This window comes from Corvus hawaiiensis, chromosome 17 (genome assembly GCF_020740725.1).
Source record: "Corvus hawaiiensis isolate bCorHaw1 chromosome 17, bCorHaw1.pri.cur, whole genome shotgun sequence".
NCBI lineage: Eukaryota > Metazoa > Chordata > Aves > Passeriformes > Corvidae > Corvus > Corvus hawaiiensis.
This window is the reverse complement of record NC_063229.1, coordinates 7,535,350-7,552,478: the sequence shown is the minus strand read 5'-3', so window position 1 is coordinate 7,552,478 and position 17,129 is coordinate 7,535,350. Positions and strand designations below refer to the sequence as shown.

The 17,129-nt window shown below is 53.1% G+C and overlaps 1 protein-coding gene across 1 annotated transcript; it reads left to right on the top strand.

Moving 5' to 3' along the window:
- The first annotated feature begins 3,143 nt into the window (after nucleotides 1-3,143).
- Nucleotides 3,144-6,092, top strand: LOC125334828 (P2Y purinoceptor 1-like). The gene has a single exon (XM_048322020.1). The coding sequence runs from the start codon at nucleotides 3,762-3,764 to the stop codon at nucleotides 4,815-4,817; it is 1,056 nt and encodes a 351-aa protein (XP_048177977.1). The 5' UTR covers nucleotides 3,144-3,761; the 3' UTR covers nucleotides 4,818-6,092.
- The last annotated feature ends 11,037 nt before the right edge of the window (nucleotides 6,093-17,129 follow it).

Sequence of the window (17,129 nt, the reverse complement as noted above, 5' to 3'; positions counted from 1 at the left end):
GGCCATAGCAGTGCCCAGGTCTCCAGTGCTGGGATGTGCAGGGCAGGGCATGGCACTGGCTGCACTGCTGCGGGGTCTGCAGCCACAGGCACAGCCCAGGCCATGCCTCTTCTCAGCTTCCCAAAAATCAAAGCCCAAACTCCCCTGTAACTCATCCCTCATCCCACACTTCCTCCAGTTCGCCTGGACTGGGGTTTCTCCAGAATGATGCAACCATCATCACCAGCTGACTGTCCTCCTGACCCAGGGCAGCGTGAAGGGGCAAAAGGCTGCCTGGCAGAGGGAGCTCCTCTCTCCAGCCCAAGGAAAAGCCTCCCCAGCAGCAGCAGAAAAGGCAGCAGGGCCAAGGCAACTCACCCACTCCGTCAGGCCCTGATAATAATTCCTATTATTATGAAAATAAAATGAAAGTCAAGGATGCTGTTCAGTCACCTCTCGGGTGAAAAAATATATATATAAGAAAAAAAAGAAACCTCAATGCTCTTGCAGTAAAACATTGCCTACAAAGAGAATTATTTACTGCAATCATCTGGTACTCGGCCTGAATACAAATCATTAATTCTGTTTGATACAGGGCACATGGTGAACCTCCAGCAGGCAGCAAATTGCAGAATGAACAGCTTTGGTTGACTTTTTTAGTTCTCTAGTGGCCATGCCAAACAAGTGGTGACCTAAAGCTCATCTAGACTCCAAAACCACCACACTCCTCGACTGACACAGATAAAACATGTTGTGGGTACTGAAAATCCTGGTTTTAAGCCAGTTCTTGTTCAAGCATGTTGGGACTCAGCCACCAAGGCTGGGTGAGCTGCCAGGGCTGTCACACACTCCCAGATCCTGCCTAGCCACCTCTGGGTGATGGTAAAAATCAGAAGGCCACTTTTTAGGCAGCAACCTTCAATTCTCATCTCAAACAAATGACTCAACACACCTCTGCTATAATTATCTTTTTTTTCCCCTGCAGAATGTCTCCCTGATTCAGCAGCAAACATCTAAATAATGAAATAATGATTCCAAATAAATCAGAGTTATTTTTCCCTATGAATACAGGGAAATCAACTCTTGCAATTTGATTGCCAGTCTCACAATATTTGCCATTCCCTCTAAAGCCCTGCTACCCTGGAAACATGGTTATTTGAGGCTCTGACGCAGGGTCCTGGCTTTGCCTGCTCATGTGGAGCAACAGAGAAATATTCCACCCCATCCACAGGTAACGTGTAAAGATAAAAATCCCCAAACCAAAAGAAAATTCACTCCTGTCCTCAAGGCACAAGGCCACATCTGCACACAGCCTGAGATCTGCCAACCACCTGAGCCAGTGATGAGCAGCAGATCACAGCTCATTTCTGTGCAAGCACACGCAGCAGCTGAGGGAAGACTGTCCTGCTGGATGAGTAAACAGCATGCCATCAGCATGTCTTTTCCAAGCCATTCTCATGATTGACGATTTTTAAATGCATGGAGTTGGGTGAGAGAGGGCTGGATGAGGCCCTTATTAAAGCAAAACATTTTCAGAAACTGAGCACAGGAATGCAGTGCTCAATTGAAAAAAAATAAAGTAGATCAAATGGTTTTTTTATTTTTCCTGGAAACACATGATTCAGGTTATGTGTTTGCAGGAGCTGTCTTGGCCCTGTGTGCTCATCCTGGCATCAGAACTGCTGTTCCCTGCCAGAGCCAGGAGCCAGAGGGGAGCGTCCTCATGCAGAATGTTTGGGCAGAGCTGGCAGTAGCACCTGTACCACGAGTGAAACCGTGGGTCAAGTGAACACCTAAAACACACAAGAGAAAAGCTCTGTGATTGTGCCTCCAACGGGTCCAGGGAGCAGGAGATGTGGAGGGCACGGGGCTGCAGCCATTCATGGGCAGTGCTCCTCTCTTTCCCTGGCAGGAGGCACCAGCTCCAAGCTTTCATTCTGGGGACAGGAAAAGCTTTGCCTTCATTGCTGGGAGCAGCTCACGACCCTTCCCATGATCACAGAAGTCCTCCCAGCCAGCTGCTGTCTCTGCCTCAGTTTCCCCAAAGGCTGATGCTCTGGGACAAAGGGAACTGCTCCCAGTCTGTTCCTCTCCTCTCCCTGCCTTTCCACACCTCCATAAAGTTGCTCTGCAAGTGCTACCCCAAGCCCAGCTGCAGGAGCAGCTTAAGTGCACAGAGGTGAAGGGGACAGAAGCAGGGCAGGATGGAGAATCACTTCCCTAAGCAGTGCACCCCCATGGACCTCCTCCTCTGCTGTTGTCACTCCAGGAGCACAAACCCACCAGAGCCTCTGCAAACTTCAGAAAAGCCATATCCTCACCACATGGAAACACCTACGCTTCACCTCTCCGGCACACTCATAGCGGTGAGGTTTTATTACAAAGGCAGGAAATAACACACAACGTTTCCCCATCGCTTATCCGCTCTAGCAAGCACTTTTTGAAGTCAACAAACACACTGGTACTCTCAACATGCGGCTACCGCCGCTCCATTGGCATCCTGGGCTTCCCCACCGTGTCCCCGAACTGCCGTGCCTGAGCGTGGTCCAGCGGAGATGTTCAGCTGCTCCCAAGGATGTGCGGTCGGGATGGCTGGGCAGGACTCACCCTCCCTCCTCCTCCTCCTCCTCCACACTGGCTGCTGAGATATCAGCCTCCTCCTCCTCCCATCTCCTGCCCGGATTCAATTCCCGGAAAGCAGGCGGCCGTGGCCCTTCCAGAGCTTTGCCTTTCATCTCAAGTCGTTTTCCCAAGGTCGTTTTCCTATGGCTTATCAGGGTAAACATTCTCCCTGCTGATTGCTTCCCTGTTAACTCCCGCGACTGCAGATGCAAGCGATTTCTGGCCCCGTTTATGCTGCAGCAGCTGCTCAGCAATGCAGTCGGGGCTGCCCTTCCTCGAGGTCTGCTTTGGGGTCGCTGGTTTTAGCTCTTGCCCCAATTTCACAGTATCTGAGTGTCTTCTGCCTCACGGTCCCTGTGACAGAAAAGGAAGGGGGTAGCCCCTCTCACGTCCTCCCTGCACGGATCTGAACCGCTCGAAGGAGGAAGGGGGAGAGGGTTTTTGTGTTTGGGGAGGGAGAGAGAAGTAGGCAGCAGGAGCAGCTGTAGGGAGGGGGCAGCTCTTGAGCAGGGCTCGCTTTGCCTGTGCTGGGGCCAGGCAGCCTGGCACATCTCTGCCTTCTGGCACTGCCTGCGGCACCGGGGATGGCAGCACGAGCCCCATGGAACACTGCCAGTCTCCTTACCTCTGCTCCCGGTATTTCTAGGCGTTGGAGCCAGGAGAAGGGCTGTCAGGAGTAGCAGTGAGGGCGGCTCATGGGGTGCAGGCTTCCAGGTCTGGAAAACTGGAAGGTTTCCCCTCACCGCAAGCGGGACAGAACCGAAACGGGCTGAAAGCTTTGGCTCCGCTCCTCAGACATCTCCCAGCCGCTCCGCGGCAGAGCCCCTCCGCCCCTCCCTGCCTCCTGCTCCCTCCAGGCAGTCCCAGCACCCAAAATAGCCGAGGGGCTGCGTGTCCCCGGTGCCCGGCTCAGGGTGTCCCGAGTGGGCTGGGGGGAGGCGCCGAGGGAGTGGCGGAAGCCGCCCCGCCGGGGCTGCCTTCGGCACATCCTCCCCGTGCCCCGGGGGAAAGTCCAGGGCCCTGCAGTCCCAGGCCGGGCTCAGCAGGAGCGGAGAGGTGAGGGGAGCCGCAGCCCGTGCCAGAGGCTGGCACCGGCGCCTCCGGGCACTGCCACCGGCCGCCACCCGCTGCCACCCCGGGCAGGGCCGCCGCGGTGCCCCATGGCTACGGAGGCTGTCTCCACGTGGCCCGGCAATGGCAGTGGGGCTCCTTGCCCCGTGGATTCCGCCTTCGCCCAGCGCTTCCTGCCCTCCGTGTACCTGACCGTGATCCCCCTGGGGCTGCTGGGGAACGGGCTGGGGCTGTGGCACCTCTTCACAGGGCCCCGGGAGACCGCCCGCCAGCCCCTCAGCCTGCTGGTGGGCAACCTGGGGCTGGCTGACCTGCTCTACGTCAGCACACTGCCATTCCTCGTCAGCTACTACCTGCGAGGCAGAAGGTGGCTCTTCGGGCAGGCCTGGTGCCGCCTCACCCGCAGCCTCTTCCACCTCAACCTCTACGCCAGCATCGGCTTCCTCACCTGCATCAGCATCCACCGCTACCTGGGCATCGTGCACCCGCTGAAGGCACGGGGCAGGTGCCAGGGTGCAGCCTCTTCGGTGTGGCTCAGCGTGGTGGTCTGGGTGTGGGTCATTGCCCAGATAGCTCCTGATCTTGCCTTCAGCAAGATGGATCACAGCGGGATGCACTGCCACGACACGACAGGAGATGAGCACCTGGATGTTTACCTGCCCTACACCTTTGCTGTCACCGTGACTGGGTTCATCATCCCGTTCCTCATCATCGTCGGGTGCTACTGCCACGTGGTGTTTGTGCTCTGCAGGAATGACAGCGTGGACCCCAGCCTCAGGAGGAAGAGCATCGGACTGGTGATTCTCGTGATGGTTCTCTTTTCCATCTGCTTCCTCCCCTACCACATCTTCAGGAACCTCAACTTGTTGTTTCGTCGCTGGAAACTGCAAGGGTCCTGCACACAGGCTCTAAAGGATGTCTACATTTCCTACCAGGTGACTCGGGGCCTGGCCAGCCTCAACAGTGCCCTCAACCCCCTGCTCTACGTGATTACTAGCAAAGACTGGAGGTCACGAATGAGAACCATCCACCAAAGCGCCAGACGGTGTCTGAGGCCACCCTTCCAGAGCAAAACCTCTTACCAGGCATCTGAGAAGAAGAGGAGCACCATTCTTTGTAAGGGGGAGGCTTCTGACGAGCTCTGAAGTACCTGATACCCCTGCTTCTGCCATGCCAGCTTGTGCTTGGCCCTTCCCTGGGTGCAGCCCCCCGCCTTGGTACCTGCTTTGCAGAGATGGTGACAGCAGCATCACGGGCTCCATCCACACAAGGGATAGACAGGACTGCCAGCATCAGAGAGAAAACTGGGACCAGACTTTACAAGCAAAGCTGCCCAACCCAACCATTTTGCCTACAGTATGCCTGGAGATGGAAAGAGGTGAACATCAGGTTTGCTCCAGTACAAAGTATTTCCCTCCAGCCTCTCATGCAGCAGTCTGAGCTGGTTAACATCCCCTTGCTTCCCAGCTCCTCTGTGACTGAGGGATGGGAGGGACTGACCCCTTGTCCCTCCACTGCATCCTCTCTACCCTAGTGCACATGGGTTTGAGGCATCTCTCACCTAAGGAGAGATCCTGCATTGCAGGACAGCTAAGAAGGTGAATTTTTGCAGGGGGGAAGTGCTTTGGCAATGGAAATTTTCATTAAAAAATCAGGTTTTAAGTACATGACTAAGCTGTGCCAGTTCCTGGGTGACTGAGCTGTTTCAAGACGTGTGGGATCCTCTATTGCCCACCTCCTCTGCAGAAGGAAAAGACATTTTTGGCATTACTCCCTCTCTTTTGGAAGAGCACTTAGCAGAACTAACAAATGGGCATTGTAAAGTTTTTGGAGGCTAATGGTTGGGGTTTTATTTTGGAAGGTGAATGACTGCAGTAGCCTGAACTCCTGCTTTTGGGGGGCAAATGCCAAGAGAGTTTGCAAATCTTCAGGTGGGTGCTTGCATCTTGCATCCATCCTTGCGAGGGCATTTGATATGACTTGTTAAATTAGATGTGCAAAAAGTAAAAGAGAAACAGCACTGGCTTGAAGGCTTGTGAAAGCAGGATGTGATGATGAGGGCAGCTGTCTGTCATCACCAGGGGTGACAGATCTCTGCTTTGAGCAGAGACTCCCAAGCAGTATTTTGGTTTTTGATCTTTGTGTTACCCACACAAACAGCTCGAACATTTCAATTCAGTAATGTGATTTGCAGCAACAGCAGCTTTTGCAGCCCAGCTGAAGGAAGTGGCCTGTGAGTTAAAATCAGCCCTTTCTTGGAAAGCACTGGCCCAGGGACGGACATTGTGCTCTTTTCCTGACATTTGTCTCTGTCAGCTGTTCCTTGCACAGACCCACCTTAGCTGGGCAGCGGAGGGAGCACGCCTGGCTCTCAGCGCTGTTAATATATCTGAAGTGCAAATAAACACCTCATGCTTTCAGTTGTGAGTTGTCTGCCTTCTTTTAAAGCTTTATGGGAACCTGGGAGCCAGCTGGCCTGCGGGTTGGAGCAGGGGCCTGCCTGCTCAGGGAGTGGTGATGATCTTCCCAGTGTTCTGCAGACAGGGAAGTGCTGGGAGACTGCAGCTAGTGAAGAGTGATCTTTGACAGGCACACACTGAAGAGTCTGCTCAGCGCTGGTCAGGGGTCCAGCAACATCCAGCTCCCACCTCAGCCAGAGGAAACCTGAAGATAAAGCTTAAATTCACCAATGAGATCTCTCTCTGTAGTAGGAAGGTTGAGACATTAGGGTCACATCTGGTCCCTTCTCCTTGCACACATGCTCCAGATCTGGGCTTCTCCAGAGCTCTGAACTCTTCTCCTCCTTTCCTCAAAAAACACCCATGCCTCTGAAAGCTGTCCAGCTCTTCCATCTTCACACATGGATCCTATCTAAGATGCTACAGCTCCCCACAGAACCAGCTTTGGCTCCTGCAGCCCATGGGAGCTGTGACACCCTGTCACTGCACCCACTTCGGGCATGATTGATTGAAGTAAAGCATCACCGCATGCTAGGGAGAAAGCACTGCGTAGGAGGTGCCAGCAAACTCTGCTCTCACCCCCTGCATCTTTGTGCCCAGATACGTCTTCTTGTCTTCTCCAGTGCCCCCTCCCATCACTGTTAACAATGATTTAAAGATCTGTGTCCTGAGAAGCATCTCTGAGCCCCAGGGACAGTTGCAGACATAAATCTGCACATTTTTCTGTGTCCTGTATCTGTCAAATCGGCAAAAGCCAGTAAGGATCTGTGTGTTGGGCTGACATCTTAGATATTTGGGGTGGAATTTTTAATTCTTTTGTTAATCTATAGCTTTGCACTCCCCTTGATTCTCAGACAGCGCTGCTTCCCACTGTGAACTGGGGAGAATGAGCTCTTTCCCTTTATTAGGTGTGTGTGTATAATTAAGGCTCAGCCACTGGCACATGAGCCTCTTCACAGCTGGTGGTGGGGCAACAAAACAGCCCTCCTTCCTCCAGCCTTCCCTCCTCCATCCCTCCTTCCTCACTGCCAGGGAGGCTCTTTCCCTCCCAATGAGCAGCCACTGCTCTCTGCAGGACACGGAGGTGTGTGGTCACTGCAGGGATCCTGCTCAAAATGTGTGGGCACTGCTCACCCCTCAAAACCTCCCAGGGCTCTTTATCCCCTGGGATGGGACCAGAGTGTGGGACTGTCCCTGGAGCAACCAGCATGGGCAGCTCCCAGTCTGTCCCAGTTCCCACTTGTGGCACAGGAAGAAATTTTGGGAGTGGGTAAATGGGCAGGAAAGGAGGGGGAGCTGTCATCATCCCCCCTCCCCTTCTCCCAGCACTCTGCCAGGAATTGGCAGGGCCACACACAAGCATATGCTGCTGGCAGGAGGGGGCCAGTGGCACTGGAGAAGCTGTGCCATGGTTACCTCCTGAATCATCACCCCTTTTGGGCTCCTGGCTTATGATGAGCTGAGTATTCCTCTTTCCCTCACTTGGCTTTCTGTTGCCAGACTTTGAAGATGTCTAAAAGCAGGTGAGAGGAATCCCACCTGCACTCTGTGCTTTTCCCACAGCCTCTCTGGTACAGCAGCATGGAGCAATGATCTCGTCTGCAAAAGCAGATTTTTAACTCCTTTACCCAGATTAGAGCCGACCAATAAATCAAACATGGTGGAAATTCTCCTCCTGACACTAATGGGATCAGAATCAAGCCTGGAAATTTGGCAGCATTTCTTGCTTCATTAAATAAACCACTCTTGGTTGAGGGTATGTTGCAAACACAGTCAAGATTTGTTATGTTACAGAGAACTTTTGAGCTGACAGCCCAGGGAAGCCAGTCAGGCAGAAATAACAGGCACACATACAGATGCACAGATGTACAACCACTTTCTTCCTCCAGAATGCAGAACTGTTTTTCTTGGCATGCAAAACACTCTACAAGAGGAAAATATTGCTATCAGCAACATCTAAATGCACAGAACTCAACTCTGATTAATTCTTTATTCCATTTTGCCCACGTTAGCTAAAATCTGGCTCTGACTCAGTTCAGGGGTGTTGGTATGGCCAGTGGAGCCCTGATTGCTAAATGAGTGTGGGTTGGCTGCCCTGTGCTGAGAACATGGGCTCGTGCCTTTGTGTCAGAGACTTCCACAGCCCAGGAGAGCCGGAGCTGCTGCACACAAGGGCTGGGGGTGCCAGGGACATCACTGTGGGACTGAGATGGTGCACAGCTCCCTGTTGGGGACCCCATGGCCATAACATGAGGGCCCTCAGGCCCAGGCGAGGTGTGAAGACCATGTGTGAAGCTGGAGGAGAAGCAGTGAGAGCAGGAGGCTCCCGCAGGCCTTGGCTCCCCATTGCTCCAGGCACCCAACACTAGGACTTTGTGGAGCATCTTTTGCAGCGTGGTGGGAGGCTGCAGTGTGCACACAAAAAGGGATGAGTCACTCAGGTCACTAACGAAAGGTCACAGCATCCTCACATTCTGTGAGAGGCATTTATTTATTCAGCAAAACAATTTCATTGCTAAAGTACCTTTGGCTGCAGTGACAACAGACCTGACAGGTTATCCTATTTACCAAGGATATTGATCAGACTGGGAGGGAAGAGTAGATGCAATTATCCAGGTGAACTGGGAAAAATGGTAAATAAACCTGCCACTGGGGTGCTGTTGGTGAAAATTGTAATAAAAGAGAAAAATCTGAGTCTTCGTCTATACTACGTGGAGCGTTCTGGCATCCGAGAGACCAACAGCTTGTGCAGAAGAGCAAGTGACACAAATAGAACAACACTTAGCGTGCCTGTGTGAAGCCATCAGTCTAATACTACTCCTGCAGCGCATGCAGTTATAAATAGGTGATGCCGTGCAGCGTGGGACCTGGGGAGCGTGTGAGCCGAGGAAGGCTCGGCCAGCTCCCGGCCGCGGCGCTGCGCCGCTCCCAGCCCCGACGCGCATTTGTATGTGCGCTACAGAGCGACTGCGGCTGCACCCTGCGGGCACAGATTTGTTCTGGAGGACTCGCCAAGCCCTCCGGGCTTAAAAGAGTTGTGCCATTTTTTACCCCATTCCTCTAAATATCCCCCCGCAGCAAGCCCTCCTTGCCCCGGATCGCCAGCACAGGAGCAGGGCAGTGAGAAAGCCCCGGGAGCTGCTCAGTGCACCGCGGCCTGGTGCTGCCTCCTCAGCACCCTGGGAGGAAGATATCATTTGAATTTTGCCCAACACCTCCACTCTGTCACGAACAGGAGACATTCAGGTCCAGTCTGGCTCCCTGAAGAGCCCTTCGTGCCAACACACAGCCCAGCCAGAGTGAAATTCTTCTGCTTGTTTGGGCTTATGGGCAAAAAGTTTACCCTAAGAAGCATCAGAGAGCTCCCAGGCTTCCCAGAGGCACCACAACTCCTCCTTGGAGAGGCTGCTTCCATGCTGTGCTGAGGACATCCAAGGACAGGAGACAGATTAACTCTGTCCTGGCAGCCTTTGCTCGGATGCAGAGGTGTTGCTCCCTTTTGCTGATCTAGAATACATTTTAAAGAGTCATGTGTTCTTTCAACAATGGCTTGACTTGTGGGAGAGTAAGGAACACCAAAAGTGTGCCAAACCCACCACAGCTCCCAGTCTGGTCTTACCAGCAGAGCCCACCCTGCGGCACCTCTGTGTCTCCAGGCCAGGCAGTGGGGAGACAGTCCCATGGCAATGGGAAGCTGCTGGCATGGAGGAGAGCTCAGGGGTAGGTTCATTGGTGGGGATGCCAAGATCCCTTCTCACTGAATGAAGTGTTACTTGGTTTGAAGGCAAAAATCCCCCTTTGAAAGCACATAGTGCTGGTCACACAGTGCCATGCTGAGAGCCTAGAGGAGATGGGGATGCAGTTCCCTTGGGATGCAACTCATCCAGGAGCCTGGGGCTGTCCAAGAGCCCAGCAGGTCTGCAATACCCATCATGAGATGCTGCATCTTCCTCAGGGCTGTTGGAGGAAAGAATTTTTCTGTGTGCAAAGCTGAAACAACAGAACCAGCCCTGTAGCCACTATCCCACTGCACTGAGCTGGGATGTGGGACAAGCTCAGGCAGGGTGCCCCAGGGCAGACACCAGCTGCACAAGGGGCACAGTGAGCGAGCTGAAATATTATTTTCCTTTCCAGCGGGGCATGGAGGAGCAGAGGGTGGCCCATGGATAAACAGCAGACTCAGCCTGGGAGTACGGGACACATCCTCTCCCAAAGGCACAGCACGGGGATGAGTGCTGGACTTGCAGCCACACCAGCATGTACCAGTCCCAGCCTGGGGGGAGTTCTTATCTGCCTCCATAAAGGGGGCTGTTCACATGTGGGTCACAAGCCAGAAACCCCAAAATGGCCATGCTCTGAGTCTGTGCCTGATCCTGTGTGGAGATGCCCAGGGGATACCCAGAGCATCACCTCCTGTCACTGCTCAGCGTCTCAGCTCCCACCTCAAGAGACTCTCAAACGGGACCCAAAAGTCAGTTAAATATTTCAGAACACAGAGAAACCTCTGGTTTATTGTTCCATTTACCTCAGGTGGTCTGCCTGCCTCCAAAAAAGCCTACTCTTAATTTAATTCCCTCTAACTGATTCATGGCAGATTTGGCGTCCCAACGCCTGGAACAGCTGTGATTCCTGTGGCACCATTTGCTGTGTCCCAGGGACACCACACAGCTCCTGAGCATGGCTGGAAAGAAAGGGCCAGGGCGGGAGCAGGGGACAAGCAGCTGGGCCAGGCAAACACAGGGACATTTTTGCATTTGCAATTCGGAGAGGATGTGTCTTATCTCCCCAATTAGTCCTTCCAGAGAAGAGCCTGGAGAGAACCAACCGGAAACCCTTTGTATATAAACAAGACTTAGTAAAATCTGCAGGTTTAAGGTGGAGGAAGAAATAAGTCCCTAATACGGTGCTTACACTGCAAGAGAAAACAAATATTTCATTTTGTTCCATTCATTCCCCGCTGGGAACCTGCTGTGCTCTCAGGCATGGGCAGCAGGAACATTTTCACGGGGCATTTACAGCTCCCTTGGCTGGGAAATCGCTTGTGGCCGCAAACCCAGAGCCATTCTGGCCAGTGGAGTGTGGGACCAGCCACGGAGCATTGCTGGCAGGGGAAGAAAAATGAACCTTGGAGGAATCAAAACCTGCACCAAAATAAGTCGGTGCCTGGCTGGGAAGCTCAATCAACCTCTCAGCACCGGGTTTTCAGAGGAAAACAGGAAAGGACATCTTGAGTTTTACTAATAAATGCACTTTACTCCAGTTGAAGTCCTGGGGCCGATTTGCTTCCTAGCGGGTTATTTTTAGCATCGAAAGGAGCCATTTGCTGTAAACCGTCTGCTCGGGAGCGGAGCGCGGGGGCCGCAGACGGGACTGCGGCAGTGACCGGCCCGGCTGCCCCACGGCCCTGTCCCACCCGGAGCGGGGCTCAGCTCGCCCATGGGGCACGACCCACCTCCGTTCCTCCCTGAAGCACATCCAGGCAGGCACAGGCACTGCCTCCTGCCCCACCAGCCCACGGTGGGGGGCACCTTGGGGAGGGAGGTGCCATGGGATCCGGGGGACCCGGTTAACGCACCCACCGTGCGGGCAGACGCCTTTGGCACTGAGGCCACGCGGTGCTCACCGCCTGGCAGACAGCAAACAGCATGGCAGAGCCCATCCCTCCCCCTGGGGCGTCCCACAGGATCCCTGCAGCTGTTCAGGACCTTTCCAATCCCTGCAGTCCAGTGGTACCATGGCGTGGGCTGCCTCGTAGGACAGGGGCGAAGCTGTCACCGGGGAAGCCTCTGAAAGAGCCTCACATACTTGTAATTCCTTCCCAGACCCTTTGTACCCACCACCCCTGACCTTCCTGGCAGTCCCACAGACTGTGATGCAGGACAGTAATTTATAGCATCGTGATGCTGCCACCTGGGATCAGGCCCTGGGGCCACGTTCCTGTGCTGAGTCTGTGGTGGTGGTTGTGGCAGCTCGTCTCCAGATTCACCTTGCCCAGAGTGGGACCCTTCTCCAGACACACTCCCAAAGTCTCTCTCCTTCATCACTAGGATCCAGGGTCTCCTGGCAGAAACCAGTCCACCCTGGCACCAGCAGCAGCACCACAGAGCCTCCCACCTCCAAAACCCAATCCAAGCTGGCTGACAGCTTTAACAGGCTCTCTGCAAATATTCCCACAAGCTTTTAAGTAGAGGCATTATGATTTTATCTTATTATTTTATAATTAAAGCCAAGATCCTCAAACAAAATAAATGAACCCACTAAAGCGTCCAAGACCAAGAACTTGCTAAAGCAGAGCAGCACCTCTCCTGTTTGGTTGTGGTCCAGGCGCTTTATGGCAGGTACTTTGTGCCTGGCTGATGTTCAGCTGACAGCTTTCCAAGCATATAAAAAACTTATTAGGCTGAAAATAGAGTTTGTGACCATAAACTGTCAAGACCACTGTCAGCATTTCCAGCCCAGGTCTGCTTTGTGTACAACCACTGGCAGATCAGGCTGCTGGGCTGGGAGGATGGGGCTGTGTGTCTCCTCATAGGACCCATTTTGGGTAGGAAGGGTAGTTGGGAAAGGCTTCCTGATGAGCTCTGGGGTTTTAGGGGGTGGCATGGTGAGGTTTAGCATGGCTGGTACTGGGCAAGGTGGTTGAAGAGTCATACATGGAACTGTGTCCACCTGCTCTGGAGTTGGAAACCTGGAAGTCACATCCATTGGAGACTGTGCAGAGGCAATCTGCGTTTACAACCAGTTTATATCCAATGCTTCATCAGTTCCCTTGCTGAGCTCCCAGATCACAATGCAGAACAAACTGCCTGCAGCCATCTGAGCTACAAAGAGCCCAGGAGGGAGGCAGCGGGAATTCTCCGAGCCGAGAGAAAGCCTTGAGGTTCCTGAGCCTGCAGGAGCTCTGAGCATGGCCAAAGGACAGATCCGAGGCAGCTCTGGTGTGCAGAAGGATGTTTTACAGGATGATTTGTGGAGCCTTGGGACAGAAGCAAACACATCCAGCCGGGATCCAATCAGGGATGCTGTGTCTGCAGAGGAAGGCATTGCCACAGCCCTTCACACAGACAGGAGGGATCACTCCCTGTGCCCAGCTCACAGTGCTACCTGGCTGGGGGCAGCCTAGCAGGGCCTGGAGTCTGCTGTGGTTTTAAGGACATCATCTGGGCAGCTGCAGCTGGTTATTCATACCCCAATACCTAATGCTTTCTAGAAATTAACTAATCTGTTACTTTAGAAATACCCTGTGGCTTTGCCAGGCTATCTATAATCTAAGTATTAAATGGCATTAAAGCTAGAATAGCTGATGCTTTTACTAAGGCAAACAAAAACATCAGTTTGGTGTTTAAAAACAACCAAAAGAAGCAGAGTATATCAGGATGGTCCCCAAGCCCTCAGGGAGCTGGAACACCTTGCAGCTGAAACCAGGAAAGGGGCTGACACCTGATGGGATGTGGGATTGACTCAAGCAGACCCACACAACTGGTCCCTGTTTAGTGCTTTTTGTCTGAGACTGCTAAGCAGCTTTGCTTATTTCAATCCATTAGAACTAGAAAAGCTTTTTAATAAACTCCCTGCCAGCCTGGAATTAGTAGATGTGGGCCAATTAGACACATTAATTAGGCACTGGTTTAAACACAGATGAGGTTTGACTTTGTTTACCAACCTCAGAGGAAGCAGCTTCTCAAAGTTCACCTCCAAAGGACTGGAAAAAAGGCACATTTTCCCCCAGTCACAAGCACCTCCCCATACAAACACAGCATTTGGATTTACGTTTTATTTTCAGAGCTCCTGCTTTTTCTTTGCCTCCCCATGCAATAAAAATGAGACATTTAATCTCATAATGTAACTTCTCACTGAAAATCAATGATAAAGTACATTATGTTGCCTGCCCTGAACCCACGGCTCCAGCTTGACCTTCCTCAAGCAGAGTGAAGTTCGGGGAAACACAAAGGTTGAACTTATGGCTTCCCAGCAGGAAAGTGTGAAACTTCCCTGTGCCTCAGGAAGAACGGGACAGGATGGCCCTCCACACCAGCCATCTGACACAGTTTGGTGTCACTCATGCCCTGTGATCACCGCAGGCAGAAAAAAGCAGTGTGTGAGCAGTGAGAGGCAGAGCAGGCTGAGTCCAGCCTGAATTTTGAAGCCTCCATTCCCACTCCAAACACAGTCCTGGTTTGTTACTGGGGGAGGGTTCTCATTAGGAGATGGATCCTGCTATCCTTTTTCCTGCTGAGCAGCATTTATTCCACAGGGGCCTCTGACCTGCATGGGGTCAAAGCAAGCCCCAAAAGGAGAACCCAGTGACATCCCAATCTCTGTAACTCCCAGTGCAGCAGGGAAAGGCTATGCTGAGGGAAGACCTGTGTCCCAAGACACTGCAAAGTAAGGATTTCTTCTGGCATCAGGAGAAGACCTTGGAGCCAGCCAAGGTCAGCCCAGTGCAAGCCCCAAAGAGAACAGGGCTAGCAGAAGGGAGCACTGAGAGGTGCTCATACTGTGACAACAGAGATGTTCCCCCTGTTCCCAGTGTCCCCAGCCCCAGGGAGGGGGAGATGCTACCCAAAGACCCTTCCCTGTGTAGGCAGCACCTTGGGAAGGCTGTGCTGTACCATCTCTGCCCGAGCTCTGCTGGCTCTCATCACCAACAAGGGTTTGGAAAAAAACTGTGCAGGATTTAGTTCATGATCAGCTGAGATTGATGCTGCTCCTAAAGGAAACTGGGCAAGCACCTTGTGCCTATTTTCACCCACGGTGGAGAGCATCTCCCAGGGTTTTCCATGCTGGAACCTACCATGGCATGTTGGTCCAACATCTGCATAGAGCAGTTTGCTTTCAATAACAGGCTACAGCATCAGCTTAACCCTCCAAATATCACTCCAGGACCCCAGAATTTGATCTGCAAGGCACTGGAGGCCCCAGAACGCCTCCTAAAAGATGTGTGACAGGCACCCAGAGATGCAATCATCGAAAGATTTCCTTCCTCTCTAATGGAACCAACAGAAGCTCAGTTAGCAGCTCTGGCTCCTGTCACCAAGGTGGGATGTCATTGCTGACCAGTGGAAAAAATTACCAGCACCAGGTGAAGTGCATCTTCTCGAGCAGGAGGCCCCCACGCATCTTTGGGGTCGGAGGTTTGGCAGCATCCCAGGCCTCGTTAGCAGGGCTGGAAGCACACCACGGAGAACACAAACCAGACACATTCCTCCAGCGGAGGCTCTGCCACATGATTTAGGAGACTGCAAGCACTGCGATGCTGAGCAGCAAACCGACAGCTTGTGCTGCTCCTGATGGATGCCGGAGTCTATTTTTTCTTCAATAACAACTTTCACTAATGGTGCTGGCACGGAGGCTCAGCAAGGAGGAGGGAAGTGGCAAGTGGCCAGGGTGAAAAAGAGTTCACAATTACAGTAGGCAAGGCCACTGCGTCCCTTGGGCTGGCCATGGAAATGCTGAGGGCAGTGATGGAAGGGGCTCTAGGAGAGCATTGAGTCATCTCCTCCTTCAGCAGAGCACCCACTGTACCCAGAGCATTTTCAGCAGACACCCAGACATCTGCTTATCTTATTTTTAAACTGTTCAAGTGATGGGGTGCCACAATCTCCCCCAGAAGTCTGTTCCAGTGTTTCACTATCTTCATGGGTCAAAAGTTTTTCTTATGTCCAGTTCAAACCTTCATTGCTGCAATTAAATCTCAAGGCATCTTGTCCTCTCCAGAGAGAGAAGCAAGATGGATGAAGAGGGATGTTGTTTTTTTCACTTGTGTGTTTTATTCTCAGCCAAAAGAAGAAGAGTTTATTTTCCTGAAAGAGATACTATCTCCTGCAACACACAACTCAGAAGTATCTTTCTATTTTTAAAAGTGAAGTATAGGCGTTATGTAAAAGCTATGGAAACCAGCAAAGAGAAACAGGGTCTTCAGTTTGTGGGCTCTGCCTCCTACCACAGCTAATTTCCCTGCTTCTTGGGGCTGACCTGGGCTGTCCACAGCACATCAGTGCAGAGAGGCTGAGCTCACTGCCCCCCACACCAGCACAGGGTGGACAGGCCCCACATCCCCTGTGCCTGCAGTCTCTCACCAATGTGCCAAAGAAGGCGGCAGAAACACTGAATCTGTTTTTTTTCCTTTCTGCCTTCTTAAAACAGCACTGGACACGACAGGCCAGACTCTCTGCTCTGGTAACCAGCTGGGAAACGGATGACACAGATAACGCAGACAGATAACACAGCTAATACAGACAAATAACACAGTTAACACGGATAGATAACACAGATAACACAGATAGATAACACTGGTGACACAGCACAGATAAATAACACAGACAACACAGATAACACAGTTAACACAGATAGATAACGCAGATAACACAGATAGATTACACAGGTAACACAAATATATTACACAGGTAACACCGGTAACAGTGTTCCTCAGTGCCATGGGCGTGAAGCGGCCCAGAACTGTGCAGAGCAGCAGGAGCGAGGGCTGCCCGCGCAGGGATGGTACCACAGGGTACTTTGGGACAGCCACACAGCCTCAAAGGCCCCTGCTTTTGGGAGGGCAGGCCAAGAGAGTGTAGGCATGGGAAACTCCTCCGGCCTGGGAGCATCCAGGGGCAGCTTCGAGAAAGGGGGCTGTTACTGCTGTCACTGTCACGAGGATGAACCGTGGCCTCGCTAGGGCTCACCTGCAGCCGGGCACTGCCAGCGCTGCCCGGGGCTGCCAGGCAGGGAGGGCTCGGAGCACACCGGAGCCAGCCTAGGTGTGAACGCGAGCCGGAGCCCGCAGGAGCCGGAGCCCGGGACGGGCAGGAGGCGCTGCGCGGTGCCCGGGCTCGGTGCGCGGTGCGGGGTGAGCCGTGCGCGGTGCGCGGTGCCCGGGCTCGGTGCGCGGTGCGGGGTGAGCCGTGCGCGGTGCGCGGTGCCCGGGCTCGGTGCGCGGTGCGGGGTGAGCCGTGCGCGGTGCGCGGTGCGCGGGCGGTGCGCGGGGGGCGGTGCGCG

Bases quoted from the DNA above. Each gene is read 5' to 3' on its own strand.
- LOC125334828 (XM_048322020.1), top strand. From the start codon at position 3,762: ATGGCTACGGAGGCTGTCTCCACGTGGCCCGGCAATGGCAGTGGGGCT.